Genomic DNA, 26598 nt, shown 5'->3' on the forward strand with positions numbered 1-26598 from the left:
GGGCAACGTTCACGAATTGCAACATGCGAACCTCCACAGTTCACACAATTATTAATGAACTTAACATCAGATCTGCCGGGCACCTGTGAGAACTGCCGTTGAGCCTGTTAAACTGTGCCGGCAACATTAACATCATAGGCAGAATGGGGACCCTGCCCCAAAGATCTGGTGTGAGAATCTGACATTTCTGCAATGCGACAGAGGTTTTCAGCAGTCTCCAGAGTGAGTTCAGTAACACGTAGAAGTTCATCACGCACCTTATCACTGAGAATTCCACAAACCAGTCTGTCTCGTATGAGACTATCGCACAAATTGTCAAACTCGCACCTGCTGGCGATGTGTTTCAAAGAACTGACGAACGCTTCGACAGGTTCACCGTACCCGAAAAAAAATTATGGCGCTCCATCACAAGATTAATGCATAACTCACATCGCTGTTGGAACTTTATAAGCAGGCACTGAGGGTCTTGAATAGATTCAGCTGGAACAATGTGGAGAACCGCAGCATTGAACTGCACCTGTTCATCATTAAATCTTCTGGCATGTCAAGTGGCTTCTGTGCCGGCCAGGTTGAGGAGAACAGAGGCACGAACAACTGGAGCGGCGGCAGCATGCGCCGCTTGCGCATACACAGTGAAATCATCTTCAAAGATGCGCCAACGCTCGGCGAGGTCGCCATCTAACACTAATGGCTCTGGCTTGCGAAGTGCTGAGGCCATAGTAAAAACACAAACTGAACAAAAAAACAAACTAAGATATATGTAAACCGACTAGGCGAGGAGAGTGTTTGAAATTCTGACACCATGTTGGAAATGATCAGACTCACACATAATGATTAGAATCACTATGTGGGATCTTATAGAAACTTCTTAAGGGGTTGGACAGGCTAGATGCAGGAAGATTGTTCCCGATGTTGGGGAAGTCCAGAACAAGGGGTCACAGTTTAAGGATAAGGGGGAAGTCTTTTAGGACTGAGATGAGAAAAACATTTTTCACACAGAGAGTGGTGAATCTGTGGAATTCTCTGCCACAGAAGGTAGTTGAGGCCAGTTCATTGGCTATATTTAAAAGGGAGTTAGATGTGGCTCTTGTGGCTAAAGGGATCAGGGGGTATGGAGAGAAGGCAGGTACAGGATACTGAGTTGGATGATCAGCCATGATCATATCGAATGGCGGCGCAGGCTCGAAGGGCCGAATGGCCTACTCCTGCACCTATTTTCTATGTTTCTATGAATCCATAGTCTTTTATTAGCAACTCTGCAGAGGAAACACAAGGCGCTTTCATCTCTACATGCATACCACTAGTCTGCCAGAGAGAGAACTCTCCAATAAGCCTGTGGGCGGGGCCACAACATGAGTGCCACTAATCTACAATGGCCTACTCCGGCACCTATTGTCTATTGTCTATTGTCTAAAATAAGCTTGGATACGCATTGCAGTTTCTCAGATCTCCTGATGCCACTCATGAGGTGATAGCATGATTGCAAAAATACACATATTCAACAACAGCAGTGATTGTAGGGAGGTATTAGTTCACAACCAGAAACCGAAGACGGTCTATGATAATGTGGTAGTGTTAAAGAATTAGTCGTAGTAATGTAACATTGGTGCCTTCCTGACCTGAATGCTGCAGGTTTAAATTAGTATTGTTTTGATGAATGAGCAAATTTAAACAAAGTTATTGAAGGTGTAAGATTTAATGGATGAATGTCAATCTAATATTAATAGAACTTGTTAAAACTCATTGGGATTTTGCCTAGATCACAATCCAATGCTAATGAGACAGCAGAGCACAGATGTATTAGGATATAAAAATATCCTTGAATAAACCAGGCAAGATTGAACAGGTTTTTATTTCCCACATATCACTCTGCGCACTCTGCATGTACCACATCAATGGAACCTGATTTTAAAGGCAGAAACAACTATATAGCAGCTGCCATTTGGCACTATTGGCAAGTTGAATTTCTAGATTAATATCCTATTTGAAAGGCAGCACTCCCGAGATGCAGTAGTCCTTCAATACTGCACTAAAACACAGCCTAGATAGTTACTACATTCTTCACTCATATCTTCCCATAAAATTAAATGCCAAGAGCATATATCATAAATTCAGAAGCATTATTTAGTTTATTCATCAGTGCCACAAGGACTTGGTTTATTTAAAAAGTTTTAAAAAACTAAAAATTCTGCAAGTCTAAAACAAAAATAGAAAATGCTAGAGGTACTGAGCAGATCAGGCAGCATCTGTGGACAGTGAAACCGAATAAACGTTTCACTTATGGTTACCAGAATTATTTCCAAGTTTCTTAAGAAAAATCTGAATTAATTAATGCTTAATTCCCCCTTCCATTTCTGCTTATGCTGGCTAGAATGCCCTTATTATGCATTCATCTGTGTCAACCTTGTGTCAATTTGTTTGCAATTAGTCATACGGCCCGGAAACGCATCCTTTAGTCCTAATTATCCATGCCAACCAAGATGCATGTGTTTGTTCTACATCCCTTAAACCTTTCCCATCCATAATTGCTTTAAAATCTATCTTGCATTTCCTATTTAAGCTGTTTAATTGAACCCAGTCAATCTCACTCATTTCTCTCACCCGACTAAATAGCTTGATGGTATGAAGACATTTTGTAATATATTTCTACATGGTATTATTCACAATAATGTGTGGCCAAAGGGAATCCAAGCAGAACATGTTGCTTGCCTTGCATGGTTGACAAGTCTTGAATGAATGTTTCCTAGCAGTTCTTCATTATCTGTGAGTAGCTGACAAATGATGGACTTCAGTCTTACAAGATATTCTCCTGAAAATCTCCTGATGAGCCTCGATAGCAGAATAATGGAAATTGCACCAATTTTTTGTTTTTTGTTTTAGAGATACAACGAGAAAACAGACTCATCGGCCCACCGAGTCCGCACCGGCCAGCGATCTCCGCACATTGACACTACCCTACACACACTAGGGACAATTTTACATTTTTATATCAAGCCAATTAACCTACAAACCTGTACGTCTTTGTAGTATGGGAGGAAACCAAAGGTCTCAGAGAAAACCCACACAGGTCACCGGGAGAACGTACAATCTCCTTACAGACAGCATCCGTCGTCAGTATTGAACCCAGGTCTCTGGCATTGTAAGATCATCAATCTTCTGTCAATTATGTTCACTGGGAGAAATTACAAATAAATTTGCATTGAAACATTATGTTGAAGGCTAGTGGGCAGAGTACTGTTGCAATTCAAGTTTCCCCTTTCATAAATGTTGTCACATTTCACAATATAAAGGATTGAAAGGCCAAAAAAATCATAGCAGACCACTTTCACCCGGCACATTACCTCTTTAATCTCCTCCCATCAGGAAGGAGATATAGAAGCATTAAAAGTAAAACATCTTGCTTCAGAGACAGCACCTACCTCCAAGCCATCAGATATTTGAATTTGCACTAATCACTCTGCACTTTCTTTTGCACTTGCACTTACGCTTAACATGACGCTGCTGGGTACTGTCCTTCCTGTATATATTGTCCTTCGTACGGTATTGTCTGTATTATTTATTGTGGTGTATGTGGTGGTTGTATTGTACTGTATTGTATCTGTCTGAGAGCGAACCAAGACACATTCCTATCAACTTGTTGACATGGCAATAAACTTCTTGAATCTTGAATCTTGAAATTAACTTTTGCTTTGTTATTGTTTCTTCAGCACAGTATGCCAATGTTTCAGGAAGTTGCAACTTCAATGGGCCAAACAAAGAGGTTTGGAGAAATAACTGTAGGTTAAAGCAAAGCGATGATGACAACTTTGATTGGACAATAGGAAGCAAAAGCTCCACCGCAGGAACTGGCCCAGCAAATGATCACACCCCAGGTAAATACTTATGTTATATAAATCGCCAGGGGATGAGCAATTCAAATGGAGTAAAGCGTATTTAACTTTTTAATTGAGGAATTAACCACATCGACACATACAAATTTCTGCAATTTATGCTTTGCTTAAGATGGAAGTAAATCCCGTCAAAGCACATATGGTTTACTTGTTACATGGCACTTTTTGGCTAATATTCATTATTTCACTATTCCTAAATTCAAACTAAATGCGATTTGATCAAGATTCAGTGCTGATCTCCTTCTTCCTGATGAACTCCATTAGTCACCACTAACTAGGGTGACACAGTGGTGTAGCCTTAGTTGCTGCCTTGCAGCGCCAGTGACCCAGATTCGATCCTGACTACAGGTGCTATCTGTATAGAGTTTGCATATTCTCCCTGTTATCGCGTGGGTTTTCTCCAGGTGCTCCAGTTCCTCCCACACTCCAAAGTTGTACAGGTTTGTAGGTTAATTGGCCTCTGTAAATTGTCCTTTATATATTGTCCTTCATTGCAAGAGGATTTGAGAGCAAGAATAGAGACATGGTGTTCCAACGATATGGAATCCTGATGAGATCATATCTGGAATGTTGTGTTCAGGCCTGGTCACCCTGCCTGAAATAGGATATACATGTGATGGAGGGAGGGCAGAGAATGTGCACCAGACTGTTTTCTGGGATTGTGGAGTTTCTCAGAAGAAGTGATTAAGCACTGTAGGTCTGTTCTCTAGAAACACGGGACTGCAGATGCTGGTTTACAACAAAAGACCAAGTGCTGGAGTAAGTCAGCGGGTCAGGCAGCATCTCAGGAGAACATGGATAGGTAATGTTTTGGGTCGGGACCCTTCTTCAGGCTGTTTTTAGGTCTGTACTCTCTTGAGTTTAGAAGAATGAAAGGGATTCTTAACGAAATGTAAAATATTCTTCAGCTGATCGACACAGTAGTTGCAGTGGTGCTGTTTTCTCAGTTGGGTGAACCGAACCAGGCGTCACTGTCTCAAAATAAAGCACCGTCCATTCAAAGCAGGAGTTTCTTCACCCAGTGTGTGGTGACATTTTGGAATTCAAAGCAGTACATTCTCAGTTCGCTAACTATATTTGAATTAGAAATTGCGATATTTTCAGATATTAAGGGAACCAAAGAGTTAAGGCAGGAACGAAATACTGAAGTGAAATATTAACCATGATCTTATTTAAATGGCAGTGGAGGCACTCATGATGAATGGCCTCCAACTAGTTCTGTATCATAGGTCTGATGACAATAAACATCTTTCACGAGTTTCATATCACAGATATAAGAACATGGCTTCAGGCTTATTAAGAAAATGGCTCATGAGCTACTCATCAAGGACAATCAAAAAATGCCAAGACCTTGCCAGTCACACCAATTATGTTTATCCCACCATTATATGAAGATACAAGAAGCCTAAGCTGCTACTGATGAAGCCACAAATTTACTTTTTGTACTGACCCAAGACTCATTGACTGATCCCTCATCCCTTACTGGAAAAAAAACTAATAAGCTTTACACTCACATAGTTAAAATGTACGAAGGCAGACAAAAATGCTGGAGAAACTCAGCCGGTGATCGATAGAGCGAAGGAATAGGCAATGTTTCGGGTCGAGTACAGCAGACATTTGACCAGTTAAGATGTTCCAACACCTAAAGTGTTTTGCTATAACCAATGGCCTGAAGCAAGAATAGGAAAGAACAGTTGTAGGAAGCATTACTACTGAGGTGGATATATGGTGGTTTCAGCTTTAACAAGGGTGTCCACCTCAAAGCAATGCTATGTAACATGACCACCCTACGGCAAGAAGCCAGAGTACATGATATAAGTGTTAGCCGGACACTACAATCTCCATATGAAACACTAGAACCTCCAAATAAGCTCTGCACTACAGAGACTTGGGGATAAAGTTTTTGTCTTTGCACTATTATCTATTATTGTTTGTTTGCTTTACACACACATACACACCACACACCCATACATGCACACAAACCCACACACACACACACACATATTTAATATAATACATTTAATACATTTAAAATATAAATATTGGATGCATGGATGGGTAACTTTTATTGTTTACTAGACCAAGTGGGACCCGTTGGGTCCCTGTCACACCGGAGGCTTGGTTCTGCAACGCAAACCCGTTCCCCCAACGGTATGCAATATTCCACCACTCACCCATAGTCCCCCATGCACCCTGTTCCCCAACGCAATAGTCCACCACTCACTCGTTCCCCCAACGCAATATTCCACCACTCACCCATAGCCCCCAACTGCGCAGGGGTGGCTCATTGGATAGCAGTAACAGGATCGATCCGAGTCAGCATGGATTTACGAAAGGGAAATCATGCTTGGCTAATCTTCTGGAATTTTTTTAAGAATGTAACTAGGAAAATAGACAAGTGAGAGCTAGTGGATGGTGTGTACCTGGACTTTCAGAAAGCATTTGATAAGCATTTGAAAGCATCTCCTACATAGGAGATTAGTGGGCAAAATTAGAGCACATGGTATTGGGGATAGGGTACTGACATGGATAAAAAATTGGTTGGTAGACAGGAAACAAAGAGTAGGGATTAACAGGTCCCTTTCAGAATGGTAGGCAGTGACTATTGGGGTACCGCAAGGCTCAGTGCTGTGACCGCAGCTATTTACAATATACATCAATGATTTAGATGAAGGGATTAAAAGTAACATTAGCAAATTTGCAGATGGCACAAAGCTGGGTGGCAGTGTGAACTGTGAGGAGGATGCTATGAAGATGCAGGGTGACTTGGACAGGTTGGGTGAGTGGGCAGATGCATGGCAGATGTAGTTTAATATAAATAAATGTGAGGTTATCCACTTTGGTAGCAAAAACAGGAAGGCAGATTATTATCTGAAAGGTGCCCGGTTGGGAACAGGGGAAGCACAAAGAGATCTGGGGGGTCCTTGTTCCTCATTCTAAGCATGCAGGTACAGCAGGCAGTGAAGAATTCTAATGGCATGTTGGCCTTCATAACAAGAGGAGTTGAGTATAGGAGCAAAGAGATCCTTCTGCAGTTGTACAGGGCCCTAGTGAGACCACACCTGGAGTATTGTGTGCAGTTTTGGTCTCCAAATTTGAGGAAGGACTTTCTTGCTATTCTTGCAAATCCCCAGGGCCTGATGGTCTGCATCCCAGGGTAGTTAAGGTAGTGGCTCTAGAAATCGTGGATGCATTGGTGATAATTTTCCAATGTTCTATAGTCTCCGTATCAGTTCCTGTGGATTGGAGGGTAGCTAATGTTATCCCACTTTTTAGGAAAGGCGGGAGAGAGAAAATGGGGAATTATAGACCAGTTAGCCTGACATCGGTGGTGGGAAAGATGCTGGAGTCAATTATAAAAGATGAGATAGCCGCACATTTGGATAGCAGTAACAGGATCGGTCCGAGTCAGCATGGATTTACGAAGGGGAAATCATGCTGGACTAATCTTCTGGAATTTTTTGAAGATGTGACTAGGAAAATGGACAAGGGAGAGCCAGTGGATGTAGTGTACCTGGACTTTTAGAAAGCAGTTGATAAGGTCCCACATAGGAGATCAGTGGGCAAAATTAGGGCACATGGTATTGGGGGTAGTTTGCTGCCATGGATAGAGAAGTGGTTGGCAGGCAGGAAACAAAGAGTAGGAATTAACGGGTCCCTTTCAGAATGGCAGGCAGTGACTAGTGGGGTACCACAAGGCTCGAAGCTGGGACCGCAGCTATTTACAATATACATCAATGATTTGGATGAAGGGATTCAAAGTAACATTAGCAAATTTGCATATGACACAAAGCTGGGTGGCAGTGTGAATCGTGAGGAGGATGCTATGAACATGCAGGGTGACTTGGACAGGTTTGGGGAGTGGGCAGATGCATGGCAGATGAAGTTTAATGAGGAAAAATGTGAGGTTATCCACTTTGGTAGCAAAAACAGGAAGGCAGATTACTATCTAAATGGCGTCAAGTTGGGAAAAGGGGAAGTACAACGGGAACTGGGGGGTCCTTGTACATCAGTCTATGAAAGTAAGCATGCAGGTACACCAGGCAGTGAAAAAAGCGAATGGCATGTTGGCCTTTATAACAAGAGGAATCGAATATAGGAGCAAAGAGGTCCTTCTGCAGTTGTACAGAGCCCTAGTGAGACCACACCTGGAGTATTGTGTGCAATTTTGGTCTCCTAATTGCTATTGAGGGAGTGCAGCATAGGTTTACAAGGTTAATTCCCGGGATTGCGGGACTGTCATATGATGAGAGAATGGAGCAGCTGGGCTTGTACACTCTGGAGTTTAGAAGGTTGAGAGGAGATCTCATTGAAGCATATAAGATTGTTAAGGGCTAAGACACGCTAGAGGCAGGACACATGTTCCCGATGTTGGGGGAGTCCAGAACCAGGGGCCACAGTTTAAGAATAAGGAGTAAGCTATTTAGAACGGAGACGAGGAAACACTATTTCTCACAGAGAGTGGTGAGTCTGTGGAATTCTCTGCCTCAGAGGGTGGTGGAGGCAGGTTCTCTGGATGCTTTCAAGAGAGAGCTAGATAGGGCTCTTAAAAATGGCGGAGTCAGGGGATATGGGGAGGAGGCAGGAACGGGGTACTGATTGGGGATGATCACATTGAATGGCGGTGCTGGCTCGAAGGTCCAAATGGCCTACACCTGCACCTATTGTCTATTGTCTATTGTCGGTCAGTTTTCCTTGGTCCTGAAAACTCCAATGAACCAATCGAAGAAGATTGCCTACAGCTGTCCTCGACTGCCTGTAACTAAATAGCGACCCCACTCCACTGCACTATGAGTCAAAAAGAACCATGTCGTCCAAATTTTACTCGCGGAAAATTTTTCAACCTGCTGCAATTTTTTCCATGACCTTGCTGAGGCCGCGAGTATGCGGGAGCTTCCCTCGAGCATGGAGGAGAGTTCCAGTGACCTCATAGGACCCCCTAGGACCTTGTGTCGACCATGCTGCGGGTTTGAGTCGAGGGCAAACTCTTCTGAACTCGCAGATTAGGTCGCCGCAGTGGGACAGCCCCTTAACCCCTCTTCCCTCCCTACCCCCCTTGACGTTAATGTGTGGTGGAAGTTACTTTTTTTTTAAATGCAAATGAGATCTCATTGTGATGTCATTGTGGGGGGGAGCACTACTGATGGGCAGTTAATGTAAATGACATCCCATTGTGATGTCATAGCTGCTAACTGCCACTGCAAGTTCAAGTGATTTTTCTCAAACTGGATTATGTAAAGTTTAAAATGTAAAAATCTTGTAAAATATACCATCATTCTGAACGAAACTTGATACACCACACCACAGGACAATTGCGAGTAAGATGGTCCAAAAATTGTAGCACTGTCATGTACCATTTTGGCGTAGTTTTGGGAGCACATGGGCATACATGCACGCAGACAGAACCACAAACAAGATGAGAGTTTTACTAATATACTAGACTATGATGTTTACAGACGTTTACATTCCAGTTGTACTGCTGCAAATAAAAATCTCATTATTCTGTTTCGGGATATACAGTATGACAATAAAACACTTTAATTTTGGAAAAGGTACTATTTCTTTACCTAATTTGCTTGCAGAGGATTTTAGAGAGGAATAATCAGAAGTAACAATTCACAGTGAATCAAGTAAAAGCAGAAAGAAACATAGGGAAAGGCATGGAAAGAAATATTCAGCTATTAGAAGATAGATTAAAGAGTAGGACTGTGAGGTCAGTAATCCCATGATTACATCTAGAGCAAAATGAAACCACTGTAAAAAGAGCATTAAACCTCACATTCTCTCTGATGAGGTTAAGCCTGTGCTCATGCAATTTTTTGCAGTTGGTTGTAGAAGCTGGCCTAGGAATTTGATCAGTTCAGCGTGTTCATGCAGCAGTTGTGAGAGGGACACAAACTGGAAGCTCAAGGTTCCGGGTTTTCGATGTTTCAGACGTGATCAAGAGAGAGGTAAAAGAAATGCAGGAGTTGCGCTGCTAATCAGGGAGACTGTCACTGCAGCACTCAGAGAGGACATACTGGAGGGTTCAACTGCTGAGGCGATATGGGTAGAGCTTAGAAATAAGAACGTTGCAAGCTCTCTAACGGCATTGTACTACAGCCCCCCCCCCCCCCCCCAATGTCAAGCAAGAGGGAGAAGAACAGTCATGGTGAAAAATGACCAAAAGATGCTAAAGCAACAAGAGTTGACTTAAACCTCTCCAATTTTGAATATAACTTGCTCAGTGTCAAAGGCTAAGCCGGGGCAGAATTTGTGAGGTGTAACCACGAGGGATTCTTGAATCAGTATGGTATATGCATAGTCCAACCCGAGAAGGAAACCTACTGGACCTTGTGTTGCGATGTAAGCCTGGCCAGGTGATGGTGTTTCAGTGGAAGAGCATTTTGGGGATAGTGATGACAACTCCATAATTTTTAAGTTGAAACAAGGAACCTCAGAGACTGAAGGTGTGACCCAAAACCTCACCTATCCATGTTCTCCAGAGATGCTGTCTGATCCGCTGCTTTACTCCAGCATTTTGTGTCCATTGGTTTTAAGATTGTTTTGAATAGAAAGAAGACATGATCTTGTGGGAACTTACTAAATTAGAGTAAGGCAAACTAAAACTTTATTAGGTATGAGCTCACCACTCTTTCGGGACCAAATTTATAATGCCTGTTGCTAAAGAAGATGCAAAGTTCTTTGTCAAGTCTCCCATAATCTCTCCTCTTGTCTCTCTCAATAACCTGGGATAAATTCCCTCAAGTCCTGGAGATTTATCCATCTTAATGCTCTTCAAGAGCTCCAAAATTTCCTCCTTCTTAATCTCATATTGTTCTTGCATTTGTTCTCTCCACACTGATCTCACTGTCCTCTCTGTCCTTCTCATTGGGTGGCACAGCAGTAGAGTTGCTGCCGTACAGTGCTTTCAGCGCCCAAGACCCAGGTTTGATCCCGACTACTGATGCTGGCTGTACGGAGTTTGTACGTTCTCGCCGTAACGGCGTGGGTTTTCTCTAAGATCTTCGGTTTTCTCCCACAATCCAAAGATATACAGGTATGTAGGTTAATTGGCTTGGTGGATGTGTAAATTGTCCCCAGTGTATGTAGGATAGTGTTAATGTGCGGGGATCACTGGTCGGCGCGAACTCGGTGGGTCGAAGGGCCTGTTTCTGCGCTGTATCTCTAAAACTAAAACTCAAGAGCAATTGGTATTGGGTAAGTCTACGTCTGACAAATAAGAGTTGTTTAAAGGCCAGTTGATTGAAGTTCAGAACCGGAATGTTCTATTGAGGCGAAGGGATGAGGGTGGGAAAGTAAGATAACCTTGGATGAGCAAAGAGGTTAAAAAATTTGGTCGAAAAGAAAAAGGAAGTGCATGCAGGCCTTAAAAGAATAGAATCAGATAGGACTTTAAAGAATATGAGCAAGGAGGAAAGAACTCGAGCAGCAAATTGGAAGCAGCAAAGCGTCCCCAAAATAGCTTTGACGAGTCAAATTAAATAAAATCCCAAAGTTTATTTATAGTTTTCTGGGGATGTAGGCAAGGTATTAAACATCGGTTTTCACCAAGGAGAAGGATAGAGAGGACAGTGAGATCAGTGTGGAGAAAACATATGCAAGGACAGCTTGAGATTAAGAAGGAGGAAATGTTGGAGCTATTGAAGAGCATTAAGGTGGATAAATCTCCAGGACCTGAGGGGATTTATCCCATGTTATTGAGAGAGGCAAAGGGTGCCGACAAACGTTGTGTCTTCTCTAGCAATAGACAAGGTCCAGAAAGAGTGGAGAGTAGTTAATGTTCCATTGTTTAAGAAGGGAGGTAGAGAGAATCCAGGAAATTACAGGCCAGTGAGCATCATGCCAGTGGCAGTGAAGGTTTTGGAGAGGATTTCTTGGGATAAGATGTACTCCCATTTGAAAGAGTATGGGTTTATTAGAGACAGTCAGCATGGCTTTGTACACAGCAGGTTGTATCTTACTAACATAGAAACATTGAAAATAGGTGCAGGAGTAGGCCAATCGGCACTTTGTGCCAGCACCGCCATTCAATGTGATCATGACTGATCATCCAGAATCAGTATCCCATTCCTGCTTTCTCCCCATATCCCTCAATTCCATCAGCCCTAAGAGCTAAATCTAACCATCCCTTGAATACATCCAGTGAATTGGCCTCCACTGCCTTCTGTGGCAGAGAATTCCACAGATTCACAACTCTCTGGGTGAAAAACTCTTTCCTCATCTCAGTCCTAAATGGCCGACCCCTTATTCTTAAACTGTGACCCCTGGTTCTGGACTCCCCCAACATCGGGAAAATTATATATTTTTTTGAGGAGGTGGCGATGGTGATCGATGAGGGTAGGGCAGCAAATGTTATCTACATTCATTTTAATAGGGCATTTGCTAAAGTCCTCCTTGCTAAACTGATCCAGAAGATTAAGATGCACAGGATTAAGTGACTTGGTCGTTTAAACTTACAACTGGATTCTGATAGAAGAGAGAGGGTTGTGGTGGATGGACATTATTCAGGCTGGAGATCCGTGACCAGTGGAGTTCCACAGGGATCTGTGCTGGGACCGCTGCTGTTTTAATAAATTTAAATGGCTTGGATGTAGTCGTGGATGGGTAGGCTGGTACATTTGCAGGTGACACAAAGATTGCTGGGGTTGCAGACTGTGAGGAAGGCTATCAAGGTATGCATTAGGATACAGATCACTAAAGAAATGGGTGGAAGAATGGCAGATAGAGTTTAATCTGAGCAAATGTGAGGTGTTGAACTATGGAAAGTCATATTTAAGGGGAAAATATACAATTAATGGCATGACTTTTAACAGTGTTGATGCACCAATGAATCTTGTGGTCTCGGTCCATGACTCCCTGAAAGTGGCAACACAATTAAATAGAGATGTAAAGAAGGCATATGGCATGCCTGCTTTCATGGATCAGAGTCAGGATGTCATGATGTAGCTTCATAGGACTTTGGTTAGGGCGTTTTTGTAGTATTGATTGCAAATCTGGTCACCCCATTTGGACAGGGGTGTAGAGGTTTACCAGAGTGATGCCTGAATTAGGGCGGTATTAGCTACAGGGAGAGGTTGGACAGACTTGTATTGTTTTCTCTGGAATGCTGGAGGTTGCACGGAGACCTGATGGAAGTATGTAAAATTAAGGGAGGCACAGATCGAGTAGCCAGTCAGAACTTTTAACCCAGGATGGGAAATTCGAACACTACAGGCCATAGCTTTAGGGTGAGAGGGATAAAGTTTAAAGGAGATGTGCAGGGCAACCATTTTTACACAGAGGGTGGTGAGTGGCTGGAACGCCTTCCGGTATTGGTGGTTGAGATAGATTCAACAGTGGCTAGGCATATGGATATGCAGGGAATGGAGAGATATGGATTATGCGCAAGGAAAGAAGAGATTGCGTTATCCGTAACTGGCTGTACTGTTCGATGTTCAATGAGTGAAATTATTGTCAGGTTTTGGTGATGCATTTTGAGGTTGAATTGCAATTTCTGGTGTGAGTCATCCATCCAATTCTAGGAAAGGTTTTGTTATAATTTCCCATCCTATGTCAAAAAACTGGACCAACTTGTTTTGGGCATATCCACCATAAGGAGCGGCAAAGACAACATTGGATAGAATGGTTGCTTAAGTAAAGGTGTCAAAGGTTATAGTGAGATGGCAGGAGAATGGGTTTGAGAGCAAAAGATAGATCAGCTATTATTGAATGGCGGAGTAGACGTGATGTGCCAAATGGCTTCATTCTGCTCCTACATGTATTTATGAGAATCACAATGGATTCTGCCCGCTGCTTGGACTCATACCTGCTGCCACACCTGTCTGCACTCGCCTGAATCGGATGTAGAAGGCCTATGAGCTGCATCTTCGTATCCAGGAGTAGAGAGGCGAGGTGTAGTTGAGCCTCGGGCAACATTCCACAAAGGCCCCATCCCCAGAATGGTCTGACAGCTATTTGTCAGGAAGCAAGGCTGGAGGCAGAGCTTCAAATCCTAACAAAATGAATGGCATTTGTTTAAATAATTCTAAGTTATTGATTCTGCTATCAATAGTTTAAAAAAGTATGATCAATTTAAAGAAAAAGAAAGTAAACACAAAAATAATTAATAAAAAAAGAAGCATAAAATTAAAACTCATTCTACCTTTTTCTCTTAATGTCCAGGTCAGAAATCCCCATTCCAAATGATTACAGGAATAATTGGGATTAGCATATGATTAGCATTTCACAGCACTGGGCCTGTACTTACTGGAGTTTGGAAGGATGAGGGACCTCATTGAAGCTTACTGAAAAGTGTAAGGCCTGGATAGAGTAGATGTGGAGAGGATGCTTCCACTAGTAGGAGAGTCGAGGCCCAGAGATCATAGCCTGAGAATAAAAGGGCATACCTTTTGAAAGGGGAAGAGGTGGAATTTCTTTAGTCAGAGAATGGCGAATCTGTGGAATTAATTGTGACAGAAGGCTATGGAGGATAATGAATATTTTTAAGGCAGAGATTGACAGATTCTTGATTAGTACGGGTGTCAGGGATTATGGGGAGAAAGCAGGAGAATGGGATTGAGAGGGAATGATAGATCAGCCATGACTGGAAAGACTGGATAGACTTGGCTTATACTCGCTAGAATTTAGAAGATTGAGGGGGGATCTTATAGAAACGTACAAAATTCTTATGGGGTTCGACAGGCTAGATGCAGGAAGATTGTTCCCGATGTTGGGGAAGTCCAGGACAAGGGGTCACAGCTTAAGGATAAGGGGGAAATCCTTTAGGACCGAGATGAGAAGAAACCTTTTCACACAGAGAGTGGTGAATCTCTGGAACTCTCTGCCACAGAGGGTAGTTGAGGCCAGTTCATTGGCTATATTTAAGAGGGAGTTAGATGTGGCCCTTGTGGCTAAAGGGATCAAGGGGATATGGAGAGAAGGCAGGTACGGGATACTGAGTTGGATGATCAGCCATGATCATATTGAATGGCGGTGCAGGCTCGAAGGGCCGAATGGCCTACTCCTGCACCTATTTTCTATGTATCTATGTATGTATGATTGAACTTGATGGGCTGAATGCCCTAATTCTGCTCCGATACTAATGAACATCAAATGAGGCCAGTATCGCTGGGCTGTGCATCTCTACACCAGGTGGCAACCCTCGACTGAGTGAGGTGACAGGTGTGATGGTCTCTGTTCCATTTATACCCAGGCCTTTCTCTCCTAAGAGGGCTGGATGCAGACAACTCACATTAGATGATGGAAGAGTCTGAGGGGAAGCTCAGGGCAACATCTGATTGGCTATGTGGACATTGGGAAAGCAAGAGGTAATAGAGAATATCACAAAAACCATGGCTTGTTACAGGCTGAAAAACATTCATGGCTGCCAGATATTCAATTTTTGAATTTAGTATTTTGAATTCAGAATCTACTCAAAATCAATTTAGCAATCAAAAAATAAATTTTCTTTAAATAATTAAATCACTTAAATATGCCTAAATAAATTAAAACATCAAAGCAGTTTTACCAGGTACTAGCGAAAAAAATATGGTTTAATGGTTAGGATGTGTAGGAAGGAACTGCAGATGCTGGTTTAAATCGAGTAACTCAGCGGGACAGTCAATGGTTTCATGGTTCAATGGTTTCTTTATGGAAATCCCTTCCATCAAGGGGATTTATCGCAGTCGCTGCCTCAAAAAGGCTGGCAGTATCATCAAAGACCCACACCATCCTGGCCACACACTCATCTCCCTGCTACCTTCAGGTAGAAGGTACTGGAGCCTGAAGACTGCAACAACCAGGTTCAGGAATAGCTAGTTCCCCACAGCCGTCAGGCTATTAAACCTGGCTCGGCCAAAACTCTGATTATTAATAACCCATTATCTGTTATTTGCACTTCATCAGTTTATTTATTCATGTGTGTATATATTTATATTATGGTATATGGACACACTGATCTGTTTTGTAGTAAATGCCTACTATGTTCAGTGTGCTGAAGCAAAGCAATAATTTAATTGTCCCATACAGGGACACATGACAATAAACTCACTTGAACTTGAACTTATTGTCATGTGTACCAGGTACAATGAATTACATATTTTGTATACAACTCAGCAAGACTATCCCCATACATAAGCACAATTCCCAGTCAGCACAGTGCACACAGAACAGCCCACTGAGTCCACATGCAAGATGTGCCATTGTGGCTCCATTTTACAGTCCAACTGCAGTAGGCCAAAAGGACCCGTTGTGGCCGTCGCCACTATTTCGGTTGTCACAGACAATATGTAACTTCCATTTGTAGAAACAAGGATCTGCAGATGCTGGTTTACAAAAAAAACATAAAATGTTCCAGCAACTTGGTAACTTACTGTTCTTCTGTGCAGTCATCCCAGGTTGTTCAATGGATCAGGCATGCGAGTCCTGTGCCAGGTCTATACTGGCAAGGTATAGTGGACAGATCGTTCAGCAGCAGTGCTTCACTGCTGGGCCATGCAGAGTGCAGCTGGGAAAAGGGCAGTCAGTCATGGACTTCTGCTTCAGTCAGTCATGGACATTCTCGCCATATAACCATATAACCATATAACAATTACAGCACGGAAACAGGCCATCTCGACCCTTGTAGTCCGTGCTGAACACGTATTCTCCCCTAGTCCCATATACCTGCGCTCATACCATAACCCTCCATTCCTTTCCCGTCCATATAACTATCCAATTTATTTTTAAATGATAAAAACAAACCTGCCTCCACCACCTTCACTGGAAGCTCATTCCACACAGCCACCACTCTCTGAGTAAAGAAGTTCCCCCTCATGTTACCCCTAAACTTCAGTCCCTTAATTCTCAAATCATGTCCCCTTGTTTGAATCTACCCTACTCTCAGTGGGAAAAACTTATCCACGTCAACTCTGTCTATCCCTCTCATCATTTTAAAGACCTCTATCAAGTCCCCCCTTAACCTTCTCCTTGTTCAACCTTTCTCTGTAACTTAGTTGCTGAAACCCTGGCAACATTCTAGTAAATCTCCTCTGTACTCTCTCTATTTTGTTGATATCCTTCCTATAATTAGGCGACCAAAATTGTACACCATACTCCAGAATTGGCCTCACCAATGCCTTGTACAATTTTAACATTACATCCCAACTTCTATACTCAATGCTCTGATTTATAAAGGCCAGCACACCAAAAGCTTTCTTTATCACCCTATCTACATGAGATTCCACTTTCAGGGAACTGTGCACAGTTATTCCCAGATCCCTCTGTTCACCTGCATTCTTCAATTCCCTACCATTTACCATGTACGTCCTATTTTGATTTGTCCTGCCAAGATGTAGCACCTCACACTTATCAGCACTAAACTCCATCTGCCATCTTTCAGCCCACTCTTCCAACTGGCATAAATCTCTCTGTAGACTTTGAAAATCTACTTCATTATCCACAACCCCACCTATCTTAGTATCATCTGCATACTTACTTATCCAATTTACCACACCATCATCCAGATCATTGATGTACATGACAAACAACAGTGGACCCAACACAGATCCCTGTGGCACCCCACTAGTCACTGGCCTCCAACCTGACAAACAACCATCCACCATTACTCTCTGGCATCTCCCATTCAGCCACTGTTGAATCCATCTTGCTACTCCACCATTAATACCCAACCATTGAACCTTCTTAACCAACCTTCCATGAGGAACTTTGTCAAAGGCCTTACTGAAGTCCATATATACAACATCCACTGCTTTACCCTCATCAATTTCCCGAGTAACCTCTTCAAAAAATTCAAGAAGATTAGTCAAACATGACCTTCCAGGCACAAATCCATGTTGACTGTTCCTAATCAGACCCTGTTTATCCAGATGCTTATATATATTATCTCTAAGTATCCTTTCCATTAATTTTCCCACCACTGACGTCAAACTAACAGGTCTATAATTGCTAGGTTTACTCTTAGACCCCTTTTTAAACAATGGAACAACATGCGCAGTACACCAATCCTCCGGCGCTATTCCCGTTTCTAATGACATTTGAAATATTTCTGCCATAGCCCTTGCTATTTCTACACTAACTTCCCTCAATGTCCTAGGGAATATCCTGTCCGGACCTGGAGACTTATCCACTTTTATATTTCTCAAAAGTGTCAGTACTTCCTCTTCTTTGAATCTCATAGTTTCCATAGCTACTCTACTTGTTTCCCTTACCTCACATAATTCAATATCCTTCTCCTTGGTGAATACCGAAGAAAATAAATTGTTCAATATCTCCCCCATCTCTTTTGGCTCTGCAGATAGCTGTCCACTCTGACTCTCTAATGGACCAATTTTATCCCTCGTTATCCTTTTGCTATTAATATAGCTGTAGAAACCCTTTGGATTTACTTTCACCTTACTTGCCAAAGCAACCTCATATCTTCGTTTAGCTTTTCTAATTTCTTTCTTAAGATTCTTTTTACATTCTTTATACTCCTCAAGCACCTCATTTACTCCATGCTGCCTATAATTATTGTAGTTCTCCCTCTTTTTCCAAACCAAGTGTCCAATTTCCCTTGAAAATCATGGCTCTTTCCAATTTTTACTATTTCCATTCAACCGAACAGGGACATAAAGATTCTGTACTCTTAAAATTTCACCTTTAAATGTATTCCATTTCTCTTCCACATCTTTCCCATAAATCAAACTGTCCCAATTTACTCCTTTTAAATCCTTTCGCATCTCCTCAAAGTTAGCCTTTCTCCAATCAAAAATCTCAACCCTAGGTCCAGTTCTGACCCTCTCCATAATTATATTGAAACTAATGGTATTGTGATCACTGGTCCCGGACTGTTCCCCAACGCATACCTCTGCCACCTGACCCGTCTCATTTCCTAACAGGAGGTCCAGCACCGCCTCTTCTCTAGTAGGTACTTCTATGTATTGCTGCAAAAAACTATCCTGCACACATTTTACAAACTCCAACCCATCCAGCTCATTTACAGAATGTGTTTCCCAGTCTATGTGTGGAAAATTGAAATCTCCCACAATCACTACCTTGTGCTTACTACTAATATCTGCAATCTCCTTACATATTTGCTCTTCCAATTCTCGCTCCCCATTTGGCGGTCTATAATACACCCCTATAAGTGTTGCTACCCCTTTCCCATTTCTCAGTTCCACCCAAATAGCCTCCCTAGACGAGCCCTCTAATCTATCCTGCCAAAGCACTGATGTAATATCTTCCCTGATAAGCAATGCAACACCTCCACCTCTTGCCCCTCCAATTCTATCACACCTGAAGCAACGAAACCCTGGAATATTTAGTTTCCAATCACAGCCCTCCTGCAACCATGTTTCACTGATCGCCGCAACATCATACTTCCAGGTGTCAATCCAGGCTAAGTTCATCCACCTTTCTTACAATGCTCCTAGCATTAAAATATACACATTTAAGAAACCCACCCTCTCTTATTCTCTGTTTATTGTCTTTTTCTTCTCTCTCCCCTACATTTTGGGTCAGAGTGCTACCATTCTCTGCCTCCTGCCTCACACACTGACTGCTAGCTTTCCCAATTTGAGTCCCTCCCCCCAACCATACTAGTTTAAAGTCTCCCCAGTAGCCTTTGCAAATCTCCCCGCCAGGATATTGGTCCCCCTCGAGTTCAAGTGCCACCCGTCCTTTCTGTACAGGTCCATAGAGGGGGTACAGAGAAGGTTCACCAAACTGATTCCTGGGATGTCAGGACTTTCATATGAAGAAAGACTGGATAGACTCGGCTTGTACTCGCTAGAATTTAGAAGATTGAGAGGGGATCTTATAGAAACTTACAAAATTCTTAAGGGGTTGGACAGGTTAGATGCAGGAAGATTGTTCCCAATGTTGGGGAGGTCCAGAACAAGGGGTCACAGTTTAAGGATAAGGGGGAATTCCTTTAGGACTGAGATGAGGAAAACATTTTTCACACAGAGAGTGGTGAATCTCTGGAATTCTCTGCCACAGAAGGTAGTTGAGGCCAGTTCATTGGCTATATTTAAGAGGGAGTTAGATGTGGCCCTTGTGGCGAACGGGTTCTGGGGGTATGGAGGGGGTATGGGTACAGGATACTGAGTTGAATGATCAGCCATGATCATATTGAATGGCGGTGCAGGCTCGAAGGGCCGAATGGCCTACTCTTGCACCTATTTTCTATGTTTCTATGTTTCTGCCTCGGAATCCTACATTGCATCTTGTGAGAGTATCTGAAGCAGCTACAATAGTGGGGTGCAAGAGGCTTTAAGATATGAATATAGATATGCTGGGAATAGAACGATATTGACCATGTGCAGGCCGATGGGATTAGTTTATCAGCATTACGTATGGCACAGACATTGTGGGATGAAGGGCCCTTTCCTGTGCTGTATTTTTCTATAGGAAAATCCTAGCACACTTTCCCAACAACTCTTTCTCATGCATCCTAGGATCATTTCCCTGCCGGTCCTCACCAACACCAACCACGACACCCCAATCACCCCCTTTCACCACGAGTACAATTTCCTTCCATTACTGTTTAAGAAGGAACTGCAGATGCTGGAAAATCAAAGGTAGACAAAAGTGCTGGAGAAACTCAGCGGGTGAGGCAGCATCTATGGAGCGAAGGAAATAGGCTTTAAGAAGGAACTGCAGATGCTGGAAAATTGAAGGTAGACTACAGTGCTGGAGAAACTCAGCGGGTGAGGCAGCATCTATGGAGTGAATGAATAGATGCTGCCTCACCCGCTGAGTTTCTCCAGCACTTTTGTCTACCTTCCTTCCATTACTCTTCACCGATCCCCTTTAACTCTTTCCCTTTCATTTCATTCTAGTCTTTTCCATGAATTACCTCTACCTTACCTTACATCAATCACCACAACAGTTTGTAATAATGAAGAACATGCTTTTGTGCATGTCTGTGCCAGTCAGGCCTATTCTACTAGTTGGGTGGAAGAACTGTGCATTTCTGTCTTACCAATGGTTATTGTCTTATGATGGATGGCGTGGATTGTAGTACTGCCACTTTTTAATTGAATTTCTGACTAGAGCTCGTGCCCTTTTTCAGTCTTTTACCTTCTGGCACAGTGTGAATCAAGTTACATCAACACACTTCCCTGCAGGAAAGGAAAGACAAAATTGATCAACACCAATAATTCTGCTAAACAGTTGAGTAGGGGTATTTTAACTTGCTTCATGGTAATGAAGATAACCCTGCTATCCCAAAGAGCTCCCTTGCCTCCATTTGCTGGTGAGTGCCCATCACTTACTGAGGTACTGCATTGATCAAAATAAGGGTGGCATAGTGGTACTTCTGGTAGAGTTGGTGCCTCGCAGCCGTAGAGACCTGTGTTCAATCCTGGACTTGGTTGTTGTCCGTGTGGAGTTTGCACGTTCTCCCTCTGACTGCATGGAGTTTCCTCCAGGGCTCCAGTTTCCTCTCGCATCCGCAGAAGCGCACATTTGTAGGTTAATTGGCCTCCGAAAATTGTTCCCAAGTCTGTGGAGAGTGGATGCGGAAGCGGGATAACATAGAACTAGTGTGAATGGATGATTGATGGTCGGTGTGGATTCAGAAGACCGAAGGGCCTGTTTCCAAGTTGTATCTTTCAAGCAATCGCTCTGTGGAGGGAATGGACACGTGACATTTAGGGTCAGGACCTCTTCTGCAGATCTGCTGAGGTGGTGACAGGGCAATGGTCCCTGAAAGATGTTATGGATAAAACACTGAACAGAAGCATGTGTAACTTCTAAGAAGAAATGCAGCCACAGTAATTAATTGTGTTACACAGCACATAAATTACTTTTTTCACAATATTATAAATAACACACAGCAGGTTCCATTCGTCAATATTCTGAACACAGAGATTTCACAAGAGAAGAAAATGCATTAATCGGTATGACTTCCATTAGTGTGGGAATTCGTATATCAAATTCTACCTTTCCTCGTGAAGTGTATAATTGTTCTTTTCACTGAGCTTCCCAGCACACAATGTTGGAGACAGATTCATGTATTTTTTATGAGGCTGAAGTGAGTAATATCTTTTTACTGTCGGTACAAACAGGAAAGCAACTTACCATGTAATCTCTTCATGCAAGTAAACAAATCCACGAATTTGAGAAGTTTATGATTTGCCAGTTGTCACTCCCCAGCTCCGCAGCTGCTGAGGAATTCAATAAACCTCATTCATAACGGTGTTTGTTTCTTTTCAAGGAGCTGGAGGAATGTTTCTGTACATTAAGTCAGCAGCCCAGCATGAAGGTGACATTGCGAGAATAACCACCACTCATTCATTCCCAGCAAGTGTTGGAGTCTGTCACCTGCGTTTCTGGTACTTTGCCAGTGGTTCGAAAGAAATGGGCACACTGAAGGTAAGGGAAAGGCTCACAAAAGTATTACAGCTGCCTGATTCTATGAAATGCAGTGCTGGCATTAATTTCAAGAGGACTAAAATATAAAAACAGGGATATGATGCTGAGGCTTTATAAGGCACTGGGCAGACCACATTTGGGTAGCATTGTGAGTAGTTTGCAGCCCCATATCTGAGGAAGGATGTGTTGGTATTGGAGAGGGCCTAGACGAGGTTTATGAGAATGATCCCAGGGATGATTGGGTTAATATGTGATGAATGTTTGACGGCACTGGGCCTGTACTTGCTGGAGTTCAGAAGGATGAGGGGAGATCTCTTACCGAATGGTAAAAGCCCGGATCGAGTGGTTGTGTCGAGTGGATGTTTCCACTAGTGGGAGAATCCAGGACCAGAGGGCACAGCCTCAGAATAAAAGGGCGTACCTTTAGAAAGGAGATGAGGAGGAATTTCTGTAGTCAGAGGGTGGTGAATCTGTGGAATTCATTGGCAGAGACGGCTATGGATCCCAAGTCATTGGGTATTTTTAAGGCAGAGATTGATAGATTTTTGATTAGGAAGGGTGTTTCGTGTTATGGAGAGAAGGCAGGAGAGGGCAGGGTTGAAAGGGAAAGATAGATATAATCATAGTCACAGAGTGATACAGTGTGGAAACAAGCCCTTCGGCCCAACTCGCCCACACCGGCCAACAATGTGCCAGCTACACTAGTCCCACTTGCCTGCACTTGGTCCATATCCCTCCAAAGCTGCCCTATCCATGTACCAATCTAACTGTTTCTTAAACGATGGGATATCCCCAGCCTCAACTACCTCCTCTGGCAGCTTGTTCCATACACCCACCACCCTTTAAATGGCAGAGTAGACTCAATGGGCTGAATAGTCTAATTCTGCTCCTATGATTTATAAACGTAAGCAGTATTGACATCCTTAAATCCTCTTGATTGAATGGTATCACTGTGGAATAAAACAGTCCTCTTTTACCACAGCGATCCAGTCATTGGTTATATTAAATGATCAAATAAATCTATTGGTCTGAAAAAGGGTTCCGATCTGAAACGTCGACTATCCATTCCATCCATAGGTGCTGCCTGACCCGCTATGTTACTTCAGCACTTTGTATTTTGCCCAAGATTCCACTATCTGCATTTCCTTGATCCTCCATCAAATAATTATCTTTTCATTGATTGTTTCCCTTCTGCCTCTTCTTTGCATATATCTTTCAGTAGTACGATATTAATTCACATACAATGACATAAATCCACAAGATTTTTAGACTAATTAATATTGAAGTCGCAGGAAATGTTTATCTAACGAAAAACTATTGTTTGGCACTTTCCTTCAATTTTCCAAACTTTTGGGAATAAAAATTCCAGCAAGAAAGAGAGTAACAAATGATGTCAACATTCTGAAGTCCTTCTGAAGCTTCAGTCTCCTGTTCCTCCATTGTGAGTGAAATGGAAGCTGTCAGCTCAGATGTTACATCTTTCTGCAGGTCACTGAATCGTGTACTCACCAGACGAGCAGCATATCATATTTTCTTGAGATACCTAAGCATTCAGGAGAGTGGATCAGAGAGAGTATCAATAATTAAATAAGATGGCTAATGCTACTAATATGAACATAATAAATTGAGGCAGCACAGCAGGAGCTTTTTAGCCTCGTCCACCGTTCAAACACATGCTAATATTTTGCCTCAACCAAAATATTTTTTACATATTCAAGCTTGTTTTTTGACCATGTTGATCTATTGTTTAAGTACATTGCAATCTGTAGAACAGAGGGAAAGAACCGTTGTCTGAACATTCCTTTGAATGTTTATATTATAGTGCAAAAACATCGAGTGTTATAGTGCTGTAGCCTTGCTAGTGGAATGGGAGAAAGGTGAAAAGCTTTTCTTTGCTTCTAAATCTACAGCTAAATTCATTTTTGAAACGCTTCTTTCAAACTTTCTCACCTGCATGCGTACTTTCAATGACTGATGTCCAAGCACACCCAGGTCTCATTGCACCTCCCCTTTTCCAAATCTGACACCATTCAGATAATAATCTGCCTTCCTGTTCTTGTCACCAAAGTGGATAACCTCGCATTTATCCACATTATACTGCATCTGCCATGCATCTGCCCACTCACCCAACCTATCTAAGCCACCCTGCAGCCTCATAGCATCCTCATCGCAGCTCCCACTGCCACCCTGTTTTGTGTCATCCACAAACTTGGAGATGTCACATTTAATTCCCTCGTCTTAAATCATTAATATATATTGTAAATAACTGGGTTCCCAGCACTGAGCCTTGCGGCACCCCACTAGTCACTGCCTGTCATTCTAAAAAGGACCCGTTAATTCCTACTCTTTGCTTCTACCTGCCAACCAGTTCTCTATCCATGTCAATACCCTACCCCCAATACCATGTGCTCTAATTTTCACACTAATCTCTTGTGTGGGACCTTATCGAAGGTTTTTTTAAAGTCTAGATACACCACATCCACTGGCTCTCCCTTATCTATTCTACTTATTATATCCTCACAAAATTCCCGAACATTAGCCAAGCATGATTTCCCCTTCATAAATCCATGCTGACTTTGACCGATCCTGTCACTGCTTTCCAAATTTGCCGCGATAACGTCTTTAACAATCGACTCAAGCATCTTCCCCACTACCGATGTAAGGCTAACGGGTCTATAATTCCCCATTTTCTCTCTCCCTCCTTTCTTAAAATGTGGGGTTACATTGGCTACCCTGCAGTCCACAGGAACTGATCCAGAGTCGAGAGAATATTGGAAAATGATCACCAATGCAACCACAATTTCTAGGGCCACCTCCTTGAGTACTCTGGGATGCAGACATCAGCCCCTAGGGATTTATCTGTCTTCAGTCCCAACAGTTTACCTAACACCATTTCCTGACTAATGTAGATTCCCTTCAGTTCTTACCTCCCACTAGATCCTCGGTCCCCTAGTATTTTGGGGAGATTGTTTGGGTCTTCCTTAGTGTAGAGAGAACCGAAGTACTCATTTAACTGTTCTGCCACTTGTTTGTTTGCCATTATAAATTCACCTGTCTCTGATTGTAAGGAACCTACATTTGGCTTCACTAATCATTTCCTTTTTACATATCTAAAGAAGTTTTTATATTCCCCGCAAGCTTCCTTTCATGCTCTTTTTCCCCCCTCTTAATTAACCCCTTTGTTTTTCCAAATTTCTCCCAGTCCTCCTGTTTGCTGCTTCCTCTGGCCAATTTATATGCCTTTTCCTTGGATTTGACACTATCCTTGATTTTCCTCATTAGCCACGGTTGAGCTGTCTTCCCCGTTTTATTTTTTCGCCAGACAGGGATGAACAATTTCTGGAGTTCATCCATGCGGTCTTTAAATCTTTGCCATTGCATCTCCACCGTCAACCCTTTAAGTATAATTTGCCTGTCTATCCTAACAAATTCCCATCTCATACCTTCAAAGTCTCCTTTCTTTGATTTCAGGACCCTAGTCTCTGAATTAACCGTGTCACTTTCTATCCCCATGTAGAATCTCACCATATCATTGTCACTGTTGCCCAAGAGGCTCTGTACAACAAGATCACTAACTAATCCTTCCTGATTACTCAATATCCAGTCTAGGATGGCCTGACTGCCAGTCGTCTCTTCTACATATTGTTTAAAAAAACATCCCGTATACATTCAAGAAAATCCTCCTCCTCAGCGCTGTTCCCAATTTGGTTGGCCCGATCTATATGTAGATTAAAGTCATCCATGATAACTGCTGTACCTTTGCTACAAGCATCCCTAATTTCCTGCTCAATGCTATCCCCAATCTCCCTACTGTTGTTTGGTGCTCTGTATACAACTCCAACAAGCGCTTTCTGCCCTTGGCTATTTCGCTGTTCTACCCATACAGTTTCAACAGCATCCAAGCTAATGTCTCTCCTTGCTATTGCATTAATCTCCTCTTTAACCAGCCAGCCCACCTCCTCTTCATTTCTGTCTATCCTTCCTGAATATTGAATACCCCGCATGTTTAGCGCACAGTCTTGGTCACCCTGGAGCCATGTCTCTGTAATTCCAACCATATCATAACTGCACATTCAATCAATCCACCTTATTACGAATGCTCCTCGCATTAAGGCACAAAACTTATTGCAGTGATGCCGAAGTGAAGATGGTCGAAAGCTTCAAGTTCCTCAGCGTTACTATCACCAACAATTTATCCTGGACCAACGACATTGAAGTTATGACCGAGAAAACCCACCACAACCCTCTGCCTCCTGCAACCAAACCTGTTCAGATCCAATTAACCAACACGCCCTGGATTTCAGGCTCTAACCTTCCGGACTAGTTCTCTATGTGTGACCTTTCCAAAGCCTTTACTGAAATCCATGTA

General features: G+C 42.6%; 1 protein-coding gene and 1 long non-coding RNA gene across 2 annotated transcripts in view; one reads left to right on the top strand and one right to left on the bottom strand.

Annotated features, from left to right (window-relative positions):
• malrd1 (MAM and LDL receptor class A domain containing 1) overlaps positions 1-26598 on the top strand; it is a 343320-nt gene that overhangs the window by 249204 nt on the left and 67518 nt on the right. The window contains exons 29-30 of the mRNA XM_033040137.1: positions 3708-3872; positions 22072-22229. Of these exons, the coding sequence (XP_032896028.1) occupies positions 3708-3872; positions 22072-22229 (323 nt within the window). The remainder of the gene's footprint in view (positions 1-3707; positions 3873-22071; positions 22230-26598) is intronic.
• Positions 14524-20234, bottom strand: LOC116968618. Its single transcript, XR_004410488.1, has 3 exons — positions 20168-20234; positions 16181-16186; positions 14524-14535 (listed from the first exon to the last, which is right to left on the bottom strand). It is a non-coding gene; the product is annotated as an uncharacterized LOC116968618 (long non-coding RNA).

This window comes from Amblyraja radiata, chromosome 2 (assembly GCF_010909765.2).
Source record: "Amblyraja radiata isolate CabotCenter1 chromosome 2, sAmbRad1.1.pri, whole genome shotgun sequence".
Lineage (NCBI taxonomy): Eukaryota > Metazoa > Chordata > Chondrichthyes > Rajiformes > Rajidae > Amblyraja > Amblyraja radiata.